Source organism: Prionailurus viverrinus, chromosome E1 (genome assembly GCF_022837055.1).
Source record: "Prionailurus viverrinus isolate Anna chromosome E1, UM_Priviv_1.0, whole genome shotgun sequence".
NCBI classification, from domain to species: domain Eukaryota; kingdom Metazoa; phylum Chordata; class Mammalia; order Carnivora; family Felidae; genus Prionailurus; species Prionailurus viverrinus.
Genome location: NC_062574.1, coordinates 51,340,234 through 51,358,423, shown reverse-complemented (window position 1 = coordinate 51,358,423; position 18,190 = coordinate 51,340,234). Strand labels below are relative to the sequence as shown.

The 18,190-nt window shown below is 55.0% G+C and overlaps 1 protein-coding gene across 5 annotated transcripts in view; it reads right to left on the bottom strand.

The window, feature by feature from the left end:
* Window positions 1-18,190, bottom strand: part of RPTOR (regulatory associated protein of MTOR complex 1) — a 335,785-nt gene that overhangs the window by 101,620 nt on the left and 215,975 nt on the right. For all 5 annotated transcript variants that reach the window (XM_047834016.1, XM_047834017.1, XM_047834018.1 and 2 more), the window contains 2 exons: window positions 7,043-7,143; window positions 6,355-6,499 (listed from right to left, as the gene is read on the bottom strand). In XM_047834016.1, the coding sequence (XP_047689972.1) occupies window positions 6,355-6,499; window positions 7,043-7,143 (246 nt within the window). The remainder of the gene's footprint in view (window positions 1-6,354; window positions 6,500-7,042; window positions 7,144-18,190) is intronic.

Sequence of the window (18,190 nt, the reverse complement as noted above, 5' to 3'; positions counted from 1 at the left end):
GAGACCTTCTGAGAGCCACGTGGTCACTGGCTGGCCAGGCGGCTCCCGAGGGTCGGCCCCTCCCTCGGGGACTGGGTCCTCAAGCAGCCCTGGAATGTGCTTTCGTGTGTGCACAGGGGCGGGGGGGGGGAGGGGGGCTGTGGACATGACAGGGGGCCCTGGAGAAGGCGAGCCCCGGAGCTCCTGGGAGTGAGGCAGGGAGGCTGCTCAGGGCCGTGGACAGAGGGGCACAGCCGTCGGGGGGACAGAGGAAAGGGCCTGGCCCATGGCGTTGAAGACGGTGGCACGTGTGCAGCTGCAGCAGGCCCGGTGACCCTCTCCAGGCCTCTGGCTGCTGGTGCTTGCAAGGGGAAAGGGTCGGCTCGGGGGCCTGAGCTCCCACGAAAGCCCGGCAGCTCGAGAGTGGCGCTCTCTCCGGAGCATCTCACCGGTTGGCTGAAACCGGCTGCATTTTCTAGGCTAAGATCAAAATGAACTTGGCGTCTTAATTTGGATCCTCGCTCGGGGAGAGTGGGACTGTGAGTCCTGGGAAGTCTGAGGCCGTGGCGAGGGGCCAAGCCGGGAGGTGTCTGCGTTCGCACTTCCCACAGCCCGCGAAGCGGCCACACTGCGGCGGGAGGGGGCGCCGCGACAGCCTGGCCAGCCGAGCGGATCCCCGCGGCGTGGGGCAGAGGCAGCTCGATGAGTCACTGCCCGGGAAAACGTGCCGTGCCGGCAGGAGCTCGGGTTTTCAGGAAACGGGCCTGTGATGGCAGACGCCCAGGGAGTGGGCCGGGAGGGGAGCCTTCCAAGAGCGCGCGGCCTCCATCTGTAGCGACCGCGCAGCGGGCGAGGCGCCCTCGACGGAGACGGAAGGCACAGGTTACTACCGTGGAGAGAGGCGAGGTTTCAGGGCCTGCAGAAATCGAAAGTGAAGGAGAACGAGCCCCTGGCGGCTTCACATCAGAGATTAAACAGGAGCCGTGCCGAGCGCCCGTCGTCGTTAGCGCCCCTCCCGAAGCCAAGTGCAAGTGCAGACTGGGTTGTGTTTTAACCCCGGTTTCTGTTGGGCTTTGTTCCCTCCTCCCCTGCTCAAAATTCAACCTCCCCATCGCCACCCAAGCACTGTAGTAACTCGACGGCACAGCATTTATTCCAGACGCTCTTTCGGAAGCCGCGGCTGGCTGTGTGCTCCCTGGGGATGCAGCAGCTCCGGTCTGTTTCCGAGGAGGGACGGAAAGAGCAAGGGGCGTTGTTCTAACGCGGCTCGTCACCGAACCAGCTCTGCCGCAAGCCCACGCCAGCACCGAGCACCCAGGCAACGCGGCAGAACTGAGCCCAGCGCAGCGCGACCACCTCGGCGTCCGGGCCTCACGTCCTCCCCACTCTGCGCCCGACACCACAGCCTGGTCCCTCACGGCTGCTCTCCCGCCTCCCGCACGGAGGGGGTGTGAGCGGCACGCCGGCCACCTGGGACCTGCCGCATTCCCAGCACCCCCCCCCCCACCCCCGGATGAGGCGCACGAGACACAGACACCGGCGAGAGCAGGAACGAGCTGGGCCCCTGGGGCTGGCCACTGCGGGGTGGCGGGAAGCCTGGGTCCCCGCGGCTCACGCTTAGGCCACATGAAACGAGTGACAGACTCTCCTTCGTGAAGCCAGCAGACTCTGCGTTGCCAACTACCCTGTATTTCCACCGCTGCTTCTAACCACCCCCAGGGGAGGAGGCCCCCCACTGTAGCCGGGTCGGTCTGCCCGCAGGGGCCTGACCTGGTATTGACACCCAGTGTTTCTGACCTCTGACTCAGAAACAACTCTGAACGATTTTATAAAGAAATAAAGACCCCCACTGTCTCCAGGTGGTTCCTTCCTCCCCAGATCTACAACACGGTAGCCGGGCCAGCCCGGCCAACCCTACAGCTGCAGCCCTGTGTCACTCTGGGAAGCACGGCTGTCCCTCTGCGAGCATCTCCTTAGAAACCACCTTAGCAAACGCAGGAGCCAGAGCCAGAGCCAAAGCCGGGGTGGGGCCCAGGAAAACGCAAGTGCAAATGAGCATTTCCCTAAAGCCCGGGAGAGAGTGGAAACCTACAAGCATCACCTTCACACTCTCTTCCCGCCTTGACACTATTTGTTTAGGTGTGCGGGACCAAGACTTTGTCACTGTGGACACTCCCCTAGGAAGCACAGACCGTCCGTGTGGGTCTTCTAGACGCCCCTGGGTGTGAACAGAAAGCAAGGCTCATCCAAGGCAGCCCCGCAGGCCAGCAGCAGCTGGAGGGAAGCCAGTCCACGTGAGGGGACTAGGACTTAGGTCACTTTTGACAAGGAACTTGGGAACGGCATTTAAAAAACCGTGATCACGGGGCACCTGGGTGGCTCAGTCAGTTAAGTGGCCAACTTCGACTCAGGTCCTGACCACATGGTTTTGTGAGTTCGAGCCCCATGTTGGGCTCTGTGCTGGCAGTGCAGGGCCCGCTTGGGACTCTCTCTCCCTCTCTCTCTGCCCCCTGCCCTCCTCACGCACATGCACGCGCTCTAACTAAATAAACTTAAAACACATTGTGGCCACTCCTAATTTGGGTGTGCGTGGGGGGTGTATTTACCACTAAACGAGTCCCCCTGAATCTTCTGTGTGCTCAGTGAACTCTCGCACTGGCCGGAAACGCCCGTGTCTCCATGTGCTGTGGTGGCCATTGCTGCTTGATTATGTTTCTACGAGCATTTTCTACTTGAAATCTAAAGCCTGCTTTCACATCCAAGCCCTGATCAAAGTGGGTTAATGGCGTAATTTTCAACATTTAATGGGATTGACTAATGTTTACTCTTTGGCTACCCCTCACGCCGGCACCGTCATTAGGAAAACCCTATCTGGAGGAAACGTGTGCTGTACGCATATGATTTCCTCCCTGGAAATCGCATCACCGCTGATTCCTGCAAGAGAACCCTGTAGATTTACTTGCGTGGCCTTTCTCAGCATATAAAGATAGAAGGCCATGATATCAAGCCTTTCCAAAAAAGATCCCAATTGGAGAGGATCTTCGAGGCCCACGGTGAAGCAGGGTGGGCTCCCGAAAGGAGAGCCCGGGCCACCACCGATGCCTCCCCACCTGCATGGTCACCAGGCTTCAGGGGTCCCGGGGGCACCAAGGTGCAGAACCCCCTGCTTCCACTCCCCGGGGCACCCGTGGTCCCGGACTCATGCAGAGTCCCCAGCAGGCTGCATCTAGCCCCCTATTGGTTGCGTTTGGCCCTCAGAAAGTTTTTTTAAAAATACCGTATTGGTGGGGCTCCTGGGTGGCTCGGTCGGTTGAGCGCCCGACTTCGGCTCAGGTCATGATCTCACAGTTTGTGGGTTCGAGCCCCACGTCGGGCTCTGTGCTGACAGCTCAGAGCCTGGAGGCTGCTTCGGATTCTGTGTCCCCCTCTCTTTGCCCCTCCCCACTCTGTCTCTCAGAAAGAAACGTTAAAAAAAAATACTATATTGGCTATCAACATTTTAAAATAAGAAAATTGGAAATGAAAATATGAATTTATGACTACTCTTTAAAAATTTACTCTGGGCCCAAACTGCCCCCTGGAGTTGAGTGTCAACGATGCAGGCTTGCGGTCAACACCCAGCCCTCTGCCCCTCGCCCCACACTGCTCCCTCTTGGGTGCTCCCACAGGACCGGCGGACATGGGGGCAGACAAGGTACAAAGAGACTCCTGCCAACTGAAGCCCTCCCAGGCTCACCACCTCTAAATTCTGCCCAAACGGAGAACGCGCTTTTGGGAGTTGGGCCATATGACACCCGCTGCACGTTTTCTGAAAAGCCGCCCTTTTACGGTCCACGACCCTGACAGCGGTCTCCTCCCGTAACAGCAGCTGGCACAGCACTGGGACCCCAGGCATCCGAACGCAGGCCCGGCCAGGCCAGCGTCTGTACGTGCCAGTGACGCGAGGGGCCCTGGTGCGAGGGCCTGGCGTGAAGCCGGGAAGGCTGGGCCCGTTTCTCTACCTGGCCCGTTTGGGTGGCTCACCCACAACCCCTACAACCTGTCCTGCCCCTATGCATAGCTCTGGGCACGTCCCCGGACACCTGTGCCTGCGCTGCGCCCATCCTGGCCCGCCACGTTCACTCACGGACGAGCACAGGGCCTTGGAGCCCAGGTCTGGCTCCAGCACACGAGGCTGCTTCCCGCGGAGCCCCAGCTGCAAAGATTGGATCCCACGTACAGGGAGCAAGGGAGGGCAGCAGGCCGGACGGCGCTCCGCACAATGGGGGCCGCGAAGGCCGAGACCGGACGAGACCCCACGTCCAGGGTACGTTCCAGCCGCAGAGGGGCCCTGACGTGCTCAGGGAGGCCAGGCCAGGGGAGGGGGATGGCCCGGGGGCACACATACGGCCGCCAACCACTCTGCCTGCCTCGGATCCCGTGAGGCTCTCCCCGTGTTCCCCTGGGCCCCCGTGGACCTCTGTATGGTTCGTGTTTCTGGGACAAACGCAGATGTGCTTTATGAGATTCGGGGGTGCTGACCGTGCGGAAGAGAGGGCCACGTTCCTAGCCTTCGGCGCTGGCAAGAAAGCTGTCCTTAACGGTGACGGCGGGATCACGCGTGGCTGCCGTCACGTCTGGGCTTTGGACCTTATCTTAAGCCGTTCTTACGAACTCAGAAACGTTCTAGGAGGCCAATCCTGGGAAAGCAGCCCGGGAGGACAAGAGGAGGGGGGCCATCTGCACCTCCTTCCTTCCCCGGGTGCCCGGCTCCGCCTGGCTTTGCCATCTTCTCCGCGCAGCCCGCGGCCTTCCCCCCATGTGGCTGAGCCAGCTCACGGGAGGCATTTCTACAGCCAGAGAGGTGCGCGTTCACTGGAAAATGCGCTCGAGGAGCGTGCTGGGGTGTCGGGAGGACGCGGGCCGCCTCTCTCTGACAGGCAGCGCCCCGCGCCCCGGGGAGCCTGCTCGGCCAGCGGTGCCGGCGGCCCGGGAGGCCCTCCGCTCCGCGCAGCTGGTGTGACGCCCGTTCCCTGTGGCTTCACCAGTTTTCCTGCCAAGACCAGCCGTGGCACTGACCTCATGCAGCGTTTCCACCATTTTCTTCCCTTTTTTATAATACGTGTTTTATAAAAACCTGGTTCGGGAGAAATAGGACTTAGGACATCGCTTTTCTTCCTAGGCAGTTTTGAGGAGCCACTCTTCCAGAAACATCCATCTTCACTCGAATTATTCACTCTGGGTACCATAAAGGCCTTCAAACACCCTCCCAGTTGCAGCGTGGCGAGGCCACTCTGCACATGTGACCCGCCTGCCACACGGGGACTGTGGTGGCCTCGCCGCCTGGGGTCCCCATGGCAACATTCTGCTTTACCCTGTAAACACCAGACGTGGGTATGGACACGCACAGAATCGTTTAGCAGCCAACACGGCACGTCCCCGTTTCCCTCACAGAGAATCTTTCTTCCTGATTTCCCGAGTGGATGAGGGCAGTACGTCTACGAACCCATCCCTGGCTCTCCACGTTTTCAGCACCACGGGAAAGTGGTCATGCACGTTATTTAAAAAAATAAATCACCAGCTGGAATAAACCTGACCACGAAGCTACACCTTGAGTGAATGGCTGTTTTTAACTATCTGTATTAGAGTTTCTCCCACGGACAGACACCTTTGCTACCGCCCCGTTTTAGCACTGCCTCAAATTCCGCTTGTGTTGCAGAAGCAAGGGGACGGGAAGAAACCAAATGCCATCAATGGGAGGCCCGAGTAGAAGACACGTCACACGAGTACCGTTGTTACTCCTGTTCCTGGCAGTGTAAGTAGCAACCGTCCGATCTGGGGGGAAACTATAAGCGAGAGTCGTAGGAATCTCACTCGTGTGCGGTGTGAGCACGTACGTGTGTGTGCTACCGTGTATGTGTGTCTGGACACACACACGTGCGTGTGCTTGTGTGAAGTAACCATACAATTAATTGCTCACGAATCCAACAGCTTTAATCCGATGGAACAGTGTGGGACACACTTCCTAAGCCCAGCTGGCATTTTCTTTTCTCGATACCGGTCTCTGCGGAGTCAGAAGCCTGTGTGCGGGCCTCTCCTGCCCCGAGTGGCCGGATCATAAGGCCCCTGGAGCCGCTGGTCCCGCTCAGTCGTGAGAGACACCCCAAGGCGCCTGCACCTCTGAACTCTGAGGGGACCCACGTGTCCTGTGCGCAGGGAGCTTCAGGCAGGACTTTGCCAGCTGTTAGCACCGCCTGGGTCTCCGAGCTTGGTGGGCAAGTCTTCCTATTTTGTCTCACGTAATTCCATTAAACTTGTCCCACAGCAGAAATGGACAGAAACCAAGCCACTGAGAGAACATCACACTGTCTGGCACTGTCGGCCGGGGACACTTACCACATCGCGTGCATGTACGTGGGGGGCAGGCGTGGGCTGCTGACGGGAGTGCAGTTGTAGGACCTCATGATCCTTTCTGCCAGTAGAAAATTTCGAAACAGACTCGCCACCAACAGGTCCTGTCTGAAGAGTTTTTGGAAGAGATCTGGGGGCAGATAAAACATACAAAGGTACCTTTGGTGACTCACGTCCAGCAATGAAAGTCAAAGACACAGATTTACTTCTAAAAGAATTTTTTACAAGCAAGCTGGGACTCATACGCACATTTCCTGTTGGCAATATGCACACACAGATGCAAACACCAAACCCTAGAGAGTCAGTACAGAAAAAATGCAGACAAGTCTTATCAGAACACTTCTGGTTTTAAGAAATACGGGCCGTGCCAATTTTTATGAAGAAAGGTGAGCCGAGTCTGCCTAGAAGATAACACGGTAACGTCGGAGCAAGCGCTCACGTGGAGCTCGCTGTCTGCCATTGGTCTCGGTGCCTGATGCGCTGTGGCTCACGGAAACCCCCAGAGGCTCTCCCTGCCCCCCTCACCCCCCAGCTTTCCTCCCCAACAAGATCTCGCTGCTTCCGTCTCGCTTCCCTTATTCCCTGGGCCAGCGTCTCCCACCAGGCGGCTGCCCTCCCCGGCCCCACGCAGCCCGGCCCGGCCGCCTCCCTGCCCTGCCCCATGCCGCCTCACCCCGAGGCAGCACGTTCCAGGCGATGGTGTCTGTGATGGCTGTGAAGATCCAGTTCAGCTCTCCCAGAGGGGTCCTCCGGTCATTCAGCCGGCCGGGGATCCTAGGAGACACGGGGTGCTTTCATTAGTGACTACCCAGAGAGTCCTGGCTCCTGAAGAGGGGCGTGGGGAGGATGTGGGGAGAAGGCGGGAGACGCAACACTGCAGGCAGAGGCGGGGGAGGCCGGCCCCGCCCGTGACGTGGAGACCCGCGCACTCCGGCCTCCGTCTTCACTGTCCTCCCCTCCACGGCTACCCAAAGCAGCCCCTTGGGGTCCCCCGATGCATGGGCCAGACCCAGCGGCTACACACGCCAGTCTCGTGGTTTCCATGGCCGATCTCCTGCCCCCACAGGCCAGCCGGGGCATCTGCTACCGGGGAGCCTATGCCTCGTTCTTCCTTTCTGCACCTCCCTGCGCCCCGGAGCCCCGTGGCTCCAGGCCGTGGAAGTGCACTTTCGACCCGAGGGCTGGGGGAGAAAGCCCGTCTTCTGAGGTCAGCTTCCCTTCCGTTCGCCCGTCACATATCTGAGCGCCTGCTCTGGGGCCAGGTGCTGGTCTAGCACCCCGCTGTCTAGGACCCGCAGACACGCCGCGGCTGAAGTGTGCAAGGAACGGGCACTTGAGGAAGTAGCGACCTTGAATGTCTTGCCACGGGTTCGTTCTTTTGAACGCACTCAGAGTTCTCCAAACTGCAAGGTGAGAGGGCACGTCCCCAGGACGGCCCTCACCTCCGACACGTCGGATGCCAGCCGCAAGTTCCAAGGGTCCCCGAACCACTCAGTTTGGAGGACTCACCAGGAGCAGTCGTGCGAGTCAGTGAACGCGGTCACACTTGCAGCTCCGTTCATTAGAAAGAAACACAGAGACTCAAGTCAGTCGAGGGACGGCGGGGGCAGAGTCCAGGAGAAGTGCCAAACGCGGGGCCTCCGTGTCGCCTCCTGGCATCCACATGTGACAACGTGCACAGAGCTCTGCCAACCGGGGGGCCCTGGGGCCTTGGTGTCCACCCGGGAGCACTGCTTGGCCAACCGCGGCCCATGAGCTTGACCTCGGCCTCCAGGTGGATGGACACCACACTCAAACCCCAGCCCAAATCACGTGGTTGCCCTCTGGGGACGGAGGGGGTGCCTCCCCCCTCCCCGCCCCTGCTGAGAGGACTGGGTGTGGCTGGCACCCGCCCCAAGCAGTGATGCTCCTGTCTGAAATGGCACCGGCCCTCTCCTTGCGCAAGGCCTGGTTCTTCACCACACAAACATCCACCTGTTTAACGTCCACAACAAGCCTATTCGGGCCGAGACTTCAGATTTTTGGATTCATACGTCGTCTTGGGTGCAGTGCCTTCACGAGACTAAAACCCCACAGGTGCGTCCGTCGGAGGCCAGGCTGGGTCACGCGCACAGGCCTTCCAGCAAGGTGGCCGAGGGGCGTGTTGCCTGCCTTAACCCCCTTTGAAGGACGGGAAGAAAACACCCGACCTGGACGGCAGGAATCAGGCACGCACCAGCCGGCACAGGCCGCCCTGGGGGTGGAGCCGGCACCGCCCGTCGGGAAAGGACAGACCTGAGAAGGCGGGGGACGCCTGCATCCTTCACATCGGCGAGTCTGCTTCCAGAAAGCAACCCTAAACTGGACACGAGGAATGGGGACACACGACACGCGGCGTACGTACGGGCGAAAAGTCAGAACCGAGGCCCGTCACCAGAACAGGAGGAACAAGTCGGTTAGGGAACAACCCCGTGGAATTACTTCAAGCCCTTAGACCGCCGCTTATGAATATTTCAACGATTTGGGAAAACGCCCGCTTTCTAACACCGAGTGGGGGAGACAGATTCTGTGCAGCCATCGCCACCCAGGACGCGCCACGGGCGGGGCCAGAAGACACGGCCTCGAGGCACGACCGTGGGGATGCCGCTGTCGTCTCACGTGGGCACGCAGTCGGCATCTGCTGCACGGGGCGTACCCCGCTACAGCGATGGGGAGCAAACCAAGCCCAGGTTCCTTCACCTCCCCACCCCCCTGGGGAGGGGCGGCTGCCGGGGGGCAGGAAGGCACTCTTGGAAGAGTCTGACCATGGGCTGTTTGCAAACCTGGACCCAGTGCGCCAGGGACACGAGCCAGGCCGTCTTGAATCAGGCGAGGCAGCACAGAGGTCCAATCCCCTGGGTAAAGGGACACTGCACCCCAGGAGCACGGAGCTGCTGAGATTTCCGCCACGGTGGGTGGGTGGCTAGGCCGCTGGGATGACAGAGGCCAACCCTTGTCAGGCTACGGTCAGTGTGTATTTGGGGGCTTAAAAAATCCTCATCTTGTGACAATCACCAGCAGATAAATGCAAAAGCAGCCTCCCGCTACCGTCTGGAAACCCCATGGGTCCTGTTCACTAAGCTCATTGTGAAGCCAGAGACAAAGCCGCCTGCCGACCAACACAGACCCACGCATCATTCAAATTGACCCACCCGCCCATCGGTCCCAGACGCCTCTGCACATGGCAGGCTGGGATGGGTACTGGGGAGGGCAGAGTGGAACGAACCAACTTCCCCCACTTGTCGGGTCACTTCAGGGGGCCTGGTGGCTCAGTCGGTTGGGCATCCAGCTTCAGCTCAGGTCATGATCTCATGGTTCCTGAGTTCGAGCCCCGCGTCGGGCTTGCTGCTGTCAGCCCAGAGCTCAGTTTGGATCCTCTGTCTCCCACCCTCTCTCTCTCTCTCAAAAACTAACAAACGTTAAAAAAAATTAAATCGCTTCAGAAACCTTTTGTCTCTGTTTTCCTTTCTGTATCAGATCCTAAAGAACGTCAGAACCCAGCGTATGCTGGAGGCCACCTGGACCCCAGACGGCTCACACGGGGCCACGGAAGGGACGGAGCAGCCCGGAAGGTCAAACCCAAGACCACACTTCATTACAGAGCTCCTCCGAACCCCCAAAGGGTTTCATTGACAACCAAGGTAGTTCTTTCAAAATTTAAATCCACAGTGTTAATCAAGGCTAGCTTTTGTGAGAAAAGCATAAAAAGCTGCAGTTTAGGAACAGATCATTGAGTTGGGAGAAGAGAAAGCCCAGATTCGAGTCCCAGCTGGGCTGCATCGGGGTAACTTCTGGCATCTGTGTCTCCGCTTGGAGTCACTGAGGCTAACCTTACGTGCAAGCCAGAGTCTAGAGTCAGACGGGCAGCACCTGAGAGGAAGACACAGCAGACGGCCACAGTGATGGCCCTCAAGAGTGCGGGCCACCGCCCCAAACCCTTCGTTACCGCCACTGCTGTCGCCAGATACCCTGATCTCCCCCAATATCTGGGATCACCTACAGCTTTCCGATCCTTGACCTCAATACCCAGGCCATCACTGGCGACCTCCAGCCCCAGCCCTGGTAATACAGTAACTGCTCGTCAGGATCCACACCCCCATTCTCATGAGGAACGAGAGGGTCTTCCCTCCTGGACCACACTCTCCCTCAGTGACGCCTGTCTGCTACCCTCTGCCATCCTGTAATCAGTACAACGGTCCCCGCACGGGGAACACGTCACTTAGCCTCTGACACAGCCCCATCCTAGGCGTCATCTTCTGGCCCACCCAGACCCCGGACCTGGTAGAGACGGTGTGGGCCGTGTTCCCATGCGGCCGCGGCTGCCCCGATGACGAGGAAAGCGTACAAGTCCATGCAGTCCTGCTGAGGAGGTGGGCTCCCGGCGTGCACTGTGACACCTCCCCGCCCCTGTCCTTCCCTGTCCCCTGGCCTCCGCTCCCAGTGGCCTGTGCCGAACACCGGAAGGCTCCTTCTGTTGTCCAGAGGAGAACAAAATAACATAGAAGTTCACGCCCCACGAGACCCACCAATCGGGCAGGGCACTCTGTCCTGGTCTGTGTCTGTCCGTCTGCCTCCTTCCCTAACCTTTGCTCACCTGTCTTCACGGCTCACCTCCAGGACTACCGCCATCTCTCCCCGTGTTGTGTCCCCACGTCGGGGCCCACGCAGATGCTTTCACCAAAGGTCAAAACCTCAGAGGCACAGCTCACCTGCTCTCCAACCGCTCATGTCTCTGAGCTTCTGCAAGACACTGCTTTTGTCTGCCTTTTGCTGCTGAACCGCTTTGCTGGACCTCAGCTCTTCCGCTGCAGTTCACGCCACGCAGGGCGATGGCCCGTGGCGTGTCTTTGTCAATGACTCTGTGGCTACCCTGCTCCAACAGACCTCACGGGGAACGCGGGAGGGCACCGCCCCCCTGGTGGCGCGGGTGGGGCTGGCGGCTCCCGGCCTCCTGGCTGCCCCCGCCTCCTGAGACAGATGGCCTCTGTGAGGCCAAGGGCAAGCGAGGGCAAGAGCACGGCCCTGTGCAGTCAGGTGGAACGTTCCCACTTGGCTTCAGAACCACCCATGATCGCCACCTTGACACACTGAACTTTGAACTAGCTCCCAGTCCCTTCTCCCCCCACCCTGCTGGGCAGGTCCATTACCTCGCAGTCTGAAAAAACACGGAGCTCTTTCTGTTCACCTGCTCAGCCTGCCCCCCGCCCCCGAACGGCCTCCCTGTCCTCTGGGCACCAGGTCCCGGTTCCATCTTTACAAGCAGAGCTCCACCGTCACTGTCCATGGTGACGCTCCTGTCCCGACGGCCTCGGCTGAGCCCCTCTGTGGCTGCCCTCCCGTTTCTGTCGTTTGCTAGTGACTCCCCTTTTCATCTATTCCCCACTGCTCAGTGCGTGCTCCTTACAAGCAGATGATAAGTTCCCTTCCCTGGATACAAATCAATCACCTGACGGCCGCTGGCGGAGTGCCAGCATGACCCCGATGGCCCACGACTGTGACTCACGTTACCTCCCCCTTTGTAAAAGGACCACGCCCACAGCGGCGATGGCCCACGACTGTGACTCACGTTACCTCCCCCTTTGTAAAAGGACCACGCCCACAGCGGCGGCTCAGAGAAGCCCTCGAGGAGGCAGGCGAGGAAGCCTGGCTGCTGGGCAGGGAGGAGGGCGGCACCCGGCACCCAGGGCCCGTGTCGGCTGTCGGGATGGGGTCTCCCAGCTGAGGGCTGAGCGCGGCGGGGGTACAGGGCCCGCTCTTCCCCGGTCCTCGGCGCCTCCACGGGGTGACCTGTGCCCTACCGCTCAGTGTGGGGCCGGCGGAGACCCCACCCGGTGGGCACACGGCCGGCCTCCTTCCCCGCCCCTCCCCCCGCCCCTCCCCATAGACTGTGTCCCCTGTTGTAGTGTCTGCACCCCACAACCAAGCAGCGTGGGGCGTGGGGGACATTTTGTGTCTCGCTTGTATATTTGCTCTTCTCAGGCTGCTTTCTGTTTCTCTCAAGCTTTCTCCTTCACTAAATAGGCCACAGTCCAGCTACATGGAACTTGCCGTTTTCAAAGAGTCCATGTGCCCCCAAACCTGTGCAGACCACCCTCACGCAGTCCTTAAGCCCGTCTGCTCACGGAGGACATCCCGGGGGCCCCTCCCGTCCTGGGGCTCCCCCGAGGCCCACTGGTTGCTGCCGCGACCCCACAGACGCCTCCGCTGGACATGGGGGCTGCAGCCCAGCCTGTCCTCACCCAGCGCTGAGCACAGACGGCTGATCTGTACCAGGTGCCCCTTGCATATCTGACGAGCGAAGGAATGAATCCTCCTGAGGGATCACAAGCCCTGTGTAAGTAAAATGTTGAGCGAACAACTACAGTTTCCAAGAGAACGAAGCAAACTCACTGAAACACTCCGGTGATACTCAGATAACACAAATCCTTCCCAATCCCGTCATGGAGGGACCGCAAGTTACACATTCCTGTCTTTACGCACAAGATCGAGTAATTTTAAAGACGCCGAAATAACACGACATAAAGGGATGCTCCGTTTTTGTTAAAAACACCCACAGAAACACCTAGAAAGTAAGTCTGGAAGGGCAGGCGTGCACCAGGGTAGTAACAGTGACTATCTTGGTATGGTGAGGGTTATAAATGACTCAAGTTCTCCTGCTTCTCTGTATTCAACAATATATCTATGCTGAAAACATACTACTGCATAATAAGGAAAAACCAAACCTTTTTTTTCTTTAGCAAGAGGAAGGCCACAGCAAGTCTTCCTGGAAAGGGAGGTATTCGAAAACCGCATTATTTACTGACTTTATATCATTTCACATTCAGCTAAAATATAGCAAGATACACCTTTCCTTCATCTACTTTAAACGCCTCCATGGAAATGATAGTGTAAAGAAAAAAAAGGAAAAAAGGAAGACGAGGGGTCCCCACTGGCCCCTACACAGTGACCTCCAAGCATCTGTCTCTGACTTCTTCATTGTAAGATGTATCTGCTTGTAAAACACACCCTCAGAGAAGCCCCTTGAATCACTATGACCAGGCTACTCAAAAGAGAACTTCACTCTGTACTGTATTTATCACAACCAGAGATGTTTGATGCCATCTGCTGAATTCATGGGATGAAAATAAAAAAGAAAGAAACAACAACAAACTACACGGCATCGTGAAGTCAATTTTAAAAGGCTTAAACAAATGGGGAGGTATACTATGCTCATGGATCAGAAGCCTCAGGGGAGTGCAGACGGTGTTTCTTGCATTGATGTGCACATTTGGTGCAATCACAGTAACGGTCTCAGCAGGCTGGCTGGAAACCGATGAGCTGTTTCTAAAATTTACATGGAAATGCAAGGAGTTAGAACAGCAAAACCATTGAGAAAAGGAACAGATTTACAATAAAGCTACAAGAATCATGGCACTGGCATAAATATCAATGTAACAGGACAGGGCAAAAGTATTGCACAATTACAGTCAAATGCTTTTGGTCAAAGGCATTTTTTCAATGGGGAAAAGACAGCCTTTCTACAACGGTGCTGAGACATCTAGAACCGGAAATCCATATGCAAAAAAATGACCCTCGACTCTCACTGCTCACCACGTGCAAAAATTAACTTGAAATGGACCACAAACTTAGACATAGAAGTTAAAACCACAGGGGCGCCTGGCTGGCTCAGTTGGTGGAGCGTGCAATTCTTGATCTCAGGATTTTCAGTTTGAGCCCCGTGCCGGGTGTGGAGATTACGATAAAAAACAAAAAAAACAAAGCCTGTTTTGTTTTTTTAAAGTTAAAACTGTAAAAGTTTTAGAGAAAAAATAGGAGAAAATCGTCACAACCCTGGGCCAGGCACAGTTTTGTTAGGCGCGACATAGAAAGTATAAATCGTAAAAGAAAAAAACTATTAGATCAGATTTCATCAATATGAAATGTTTCTGGCCTCAGAAGACTGTTGTGAAAATGGAAACCCAAGTCAGATGGACCAGAGACAGAAACCTGATGACGACTCATCTAACACATATAAAGGGCTCTTGAAGATAAACAACACAATTAAAAAATGGGAGACATAAACATATGTTTTATTAAACAATATAAATTAACGGCCACAGCGCGTGTTCGGCTTCATTGGGCAAATGCAGATTAAAATCACGAGGACACAGTGCCACACATCCAGCAGAACAGCTAAAGTTGAGAGACGAGGTTGGTTCACAACCAAGCGTTGTTCTGAACGTAGAGCGGCTGGCACACTCACACGTTACTGGTGGGAACGAGATCACTGTGGAAAACGGCTGAGAAGTTTCTGATTCAGGCCAAACGTACACCTGCCAGACGACCCAGCCATTCTACCCTTCTGCCCTTGTCCCGGGGAAGCGAACACATAGTGACACACACACACTAGTACGTGAGTATCTCTGGGAGGTCTGCTCATTGCCACCAACGCGGAGAAACCCAGATTTCCATCAACAGGAGAACGGATCGAGACTGTGATACGCGCAGTGGAGTACTACTCCCAACAAGAAGGGAGTGAACTGCTGATTCGCTCGGCACAGGTAAATCTCAAAGGCACCACACTGAGAGGAAGAGGCCAGACACAAAAGAATACGTTACAATTTTCTATTTACACGACGCTCTAGGAAAGACAAACCTAAGGAACGACACGACAAAGCCGATCAGTGTTTGCCTGGGTTTGGGAGTGGGGTGGGGATTCACCGGAACAAGGTACAAGGAAAATTCTGGGCTATGTTTTGAGTGAAGGGGGTTGCACGGGTGTATAAACCTGCCAAAATGCATCAAACTGTACAAAATGAGTTCGCCTTATTGAATGTAAGCTGCTGTTCAACAATGATGATTTTAAAGTGAAAAATCAAATGAAGGGGAAAACTAGGGCATTTTCAAACAATAAGAACAGAATTTTTCACCCGCAAACCTGCTGTAAAGGGAGTTCTTTCGGGAAAGAGAAGTGATCTCAGAACGATGCTCTGAGACGCAGGAAGGAGTGGAGGCCAACGGAAGGTGTAAGCGCAGCTGAGCATTAACTACTGAATATTAGGATGGAGATACTTACGAAGGTAAGAACGTACAGAGAAAATATGTGACGATACCTGTGCCCGTGTAAGTGGACTTAAGGTGCTCTCATGTCCTTGTGTTGTCTGGGAACTGGTAAAAGCACTAATCAACGTTCAACTTTAACAAGCTGGGGGCCCCCAAGGCTATGGTCTGAGGCCAAACGCAGCCAGTAGCCCGTTTTTTTTTTGCTTTTGTTTTTGTTTTGCTCTGGCCCATGAACTGATAACGTTCTTTACGATTTCAAGTTGACACTAAGAATACAAGACAGACGCTTTGTGTCTTGCGAAGCCTGACGTGTGCATTATTTGGCCCCTTACAGAAAACACGCCGAGGCCACTGCTCTGGAAAGGAAAAGAACGTAGAGTCAATAAGGTGAGAGAGGAGGAGAAAGGAAGATAGAAAAAGAAGGAATGGAAAAGAGCGTGTGGGTAGCTCAGCTGGCTGAGCATCGGACTCTTGATTTCGGTTCAGGTCGCGACCTTAGGGTTGTGAGACTGAGCCCCACATTGGGTTCCGCAGCTGGCAGCGTGAAGCCTGCTTGGGATTCTCTCCCTCTCTCTCTGCCCTCCCCCTGCCTGCACTCATGCACACACTCTCTCTCAAAAAAAAAAAAAAAAAAAAAAAAATGGAGGAAAACAAAATGAACAGATTTCAATTCAAACATGTCAATTATTACACTAATTATAAAAAAGACTAGATACTTCAATTGAAGTCAATGATTTTCAGACTGGATTTAAAAACAAAAGTCAGCTATGTCCTAAAAAAGTGGGGGGGGGGGGGATACACACCTTAAATAAATATATATAAACATTCAGAAACACATATATTAGGATACCTGCTTACATATAGATACAGATGAGGGGCACCTGGGTGGCTCAGTCGGTTAAGCGGCCGATTTCAGCTCAGGTCATGATCTCGCAGTCTGTGAGTTCGAGCCCCGCGTCAGGCTCTGTGCTGACAGCCCGGAGCCTGGAGCCTGTTTCAGATTCTGTGTCTCCCTCTCTCTGACCCTCCCCTGTTCATGCTCTGTCTCTATCTCAAAAATAAATAAAACATTAAAAAAATTTTTTTAAATATATATACAGATGAAAAACATACACTCTTGCAAACATGAATCAACTGTCCCGCAAAGTGGACTTCATGGCAAAGGCATTATTGGAGATGGAGAGATGTTTTTCAACGATAAAAGTTTCCATTCATTCCACCAGGAAGGGGGAGTCAGTTATGGCTAATTTGTCCTTCTGCAGTTCTGAAGGGCAAAGCATGCGGTCAAAAGGGGGAACAGGCTTTTAATTTAGAGTAAAATGGCCATGAATTGTCAAAATTAGTTTTTGAAGGAGAGGAGGGAGTTGAGATGCCTGTATCAGCAGCTTCTCTAGGAACGCAGCAGGTCATAGGGAACCCGAACAGTGTCAGGGAACGGCAGAGCAAGGCTGTGGGACTACAGACGGAAAGGGACGGCCTCGGTAGCACTAAGGACAACCCAGAAGCTGGACAAGTAGAGACCACTGTGTCAAGTCTCCAGCGAACATGACAGACTTCCAGACTCGCACGCACGACCCCCAGTGAGAAATGCGTTATGCACGGTGACGCCACGTGCACTCATAGACAACCACGGGTAAATGGACACACTCAATACAAGCAAAGAACATTCGTGTCACTAGGAAAACACTGATATTTTCTCTCCATTTCTTTTTTTAACAGAGGCTGTGGCCCACCAGACTGGTTTCACCACTAATAAAACATGACCTGCGGTTTTAAAAAACACTGACTTCATGAAGCTCTTGTTAATTTCTCCAGGGGGGCATTGGCTCAGGGTTATCAAAAATGTTGATGGTCAACATAGCTCTCGAGGGACGTCAGAGATTAGAAAACCACACGATTCTACCTCTAAATAGCTGGCTGATTTTTGTTTTTTTTTAACCCACACAGGCAGCTTGTTTTCTAATGATTTTTCAAACTCTGTACTGAGTCTCTAAATCAGATCGTTTATGCGCGCAGTGCTGCTACCCTCGGCCCCCTTTCGTTCTGCACTTAATAGCTCCCACAGATTAGAAAACTGCTAATCTTTACTTGGGAAGCAACTGGCATTGATGAAAAATGTATTTTCAGATTCCAGAGGAAAAGGAGTGATGGTTTCCGTGGCTCAGTGCTGAGCAGGAGTTAATACAACACTGGAGATGATCTACCTTTCACTGAATTTATTACAGAATGATAAACTACCGCCCATCCCTGGAGCAGCCAACAACAGCACCAAGTACTGGGACGCGTCCCTCTGGAGGCTGCAGACAAAAATCAAAGGGAGACATGGGACCAAAGAGAAGAAAAAAAGCAGTTTCCCATTTGCTTATTCAACATGTTTATCTCACACAATGAAAACCGATTGTTTTTTATTAAGCGGTGCAGATTCCAAAACCCATAAGAAATAAACCTGAGCCCAAGTTTATTTTTGAAGCTTTTCTGGAAAAGCTCATTTTCTTTGGACTTCCCACTGCCAAGACTGATCTTCAGAGGAACTCTTTCCTGAGAGCCACAGACGTGGGACCAGTGTCTAAGCTGAGTTCTCTGGGAAGCTGCTAAGAAGCCTGTCGTGCTCGGGAAAAGCAGCCTTTTTCTTTCTTTTTTTTTTTTTAAATTAAGGTTTTCTTTGCTTATTTTGAGAGAGAGAGAGTATGAGTGAAGCAGGGGAGGGGCGGAGAGCAGGGGTGGGGGAGGGGAGAGAATCCCAAGCAGGCTCCATGCTGTC